The 1,979-nt window shown below is 60.5% G+C and overlaps 1 protein-coding gene across 1 annotated transcript; it reads right to left on the bottom strand.

Annotated features, from left to right (window-relative positions):
* Nucleotides 1–251: 251 nt before the first annotated feature.
* Nucleotides 252–1,670, bottom strand: LDBPK_161000 (protein kinase, putative; the record flags this gene model as incomplete). Its single annotated transcript, XM_003859738.1, has 1 exon — nucleotides 252–1,670. The coding sequence occupies one exon, from the start codon at nucleotides 1,668–1,670 to the stop codon at nucleotides 252–254; it is 1,419 nt and encodes a 472-aa protein (XP_003859786.1).
* Between the last annotated feature and the right edge of the window lie 309 nt (nucleotides 1,671–1,979).

The following is a 1,979-nucleotide window of genomic DNA, read 5'->3' as shown; positions in this document are numbered from 1 at the left end:
AGGGTGGCGCAGCGCAGGAGAGCTACACAGAGAGAGACGGATGGTGTGTGGAAGGGGCACGCTGAAAAGCAGAGCAGCTGCTAAAGAACCACAACGAAACAAAAAGGAATACATACAACGCGCGGACGTGAAACGAGGACGTAATCACGAGTGCTCATACATCACCCACAGCACAAAGATGGCGGCAGATTCCCTCTAGGGCGCCGACCATCGCCAGCCCCTCCCTTCCCTCTCCAACTAGTCCGCAGTCATCACAGCAGGTGACAGGCCTCCATCGTCTGCAGCAAAGAGGTCATGAGGACGTCCAACGCGCCGGCTGTGGGGACGGACACGGCGTGCAGGTACGCGTGGCGGACCGCCGCGGCTGCCGTGATGCGATGATTCGGCTCATACAGGAGGCACTGGCGCAGAAGGTTCACTCCCTCTGCCGTCACGCAACTATCAAAGCCAGTGGCGGACATGTACTCGCCGAACAGCGGGCGGTCAAACCACAGCTCGACGGGAAGTTGGTACGTGTTGGATGAGCTGCGAGCGCTCTCCTCTCGCTGCTGAATGGCCTTCAAGCTGTGGTAGAAGCGCTTGTGCGCAATCTGTGTGAGAAGGTCTGGAGCACGGCTTCCGCTGTGGGACTGCGAGGAGGGCGGCTGCTGCTGCTGCTGCTGCTGCTGCACGTACACTTCGCTGCCGAAACGCAAGTCGGGCCGCTCCGCTGCCGCGCGCGATGCACGCTCGAGCCGCTCCATCGCTCCGGGGTAGGAGAGCATGGACGGCCACGTCTCTCGCGTCGGTGAGCCTAACAGCCAGAACATGCGCAGTAGCTGCTCGTCCTCGTGGCGTCCGCTAAAAAGCACCTTGCTTGTTGCCATTTCGAAAAAGATGGCTCCCATGGACCATATGTCGACTGGATAGGAGTACAGCGCCGATCCCATCAGTACATCAGGGCTGCGGTACCACAGCGTCACCACCTCGTGCGAATACTTCTTCACCGGGATCTCCTCTACACGCGCCAGACCAAAGTCGCCAATCTTCACAATGAGCTGGTTTGGTGTGTTACTCGGTGCCGCCGCCGCCGCCTCCCACGGCGGGACGCTGTCCGCTCCGGCAAACGGGTTTGGACGTCCATCGCTCCCTGCGGCCGACTGCACGTCTCCGCCAACAGCGGTCGGGACGCCGCTGAATGGTGGTGGCTGCAGGTGATCTTGGCGAGAGGATGGAGAGGCCGTCAACGCCGCAAAGTCTGGCGCGCGCACGTTCACGAAAATGTTCTGCGGCTTCATGTCGCGATGCACCACGCTACGACTGTGCAGATACTCGAGCCCGATGAAGATCTGCTTCAGAATGGGCCGCATCTCCGCCTCGGCATCCAGCAAGCGCTTCGGCCGCGACTCCATGAAACGCTTCAGGTCGCAGTCGCACAGCTCAAAGATCATGGTGATCTTGGGCGGTTCGAAGAGAACCTCAAAGAGGTCTACCACGTTGTCGTGCCGAAGCTCCTTCAGCAGGCAGATCTCGCGGATGGCGGCGCCGGGGACGCCCTCGTCATCGCTAGTCACCACCATGCGCTTGAACGCGACCACCTTGCCCGTTTGAATCTCCGTGCCCTTGTAGACGCTGCCGTACGTGCCCTCACCGAGCTTCACGACGTGCTTGTACCGACCCGCCGTCGACATTTTTCGGCACCGACCAGGCTTTGACGGGCTTTCGTGCTACTAAATCGTTGGTAGAAACGCAGTGCGTGCGCCCACACTTTACCCCCGAAACCACAGCTCAGAGGTGGTGCGAGAGGACTGCAGAGAGTGGGGAATGCCGCGATGGTGAGGAAGCCCCGCTCCCTACTCGAGAAAGCACCTCACCTTCCGCCGACAAAGGGTGGCGTCTGTGATAATCGGGCAAATTTCGTCGTCTAAGACCTCTGACCCGCCCGTCCCCAGTAGTGTGTGTGTGTGTGTGTGTGTGTGTGTGTGTGCGCTCGCGTGTGC

Source organism: Leishmania donovani, chromosome 16 (genome assembly GCF_000227135.1).
Source record: "Leishmania donovani BPK282A1 complete genome, chromosome 16".
NCBI classification, from domain to species: domain Eukaryota; phylum Euglenozoa; class Kinetoplastea; order Trypanosomatida; family Trypanosomatidae; genus Leishmania; species Leishmania donovani.
Note: the sequence above shows the minus strand (reverse complement) of the source record. Positions and strands in the feature narration are given on the sequence as shown.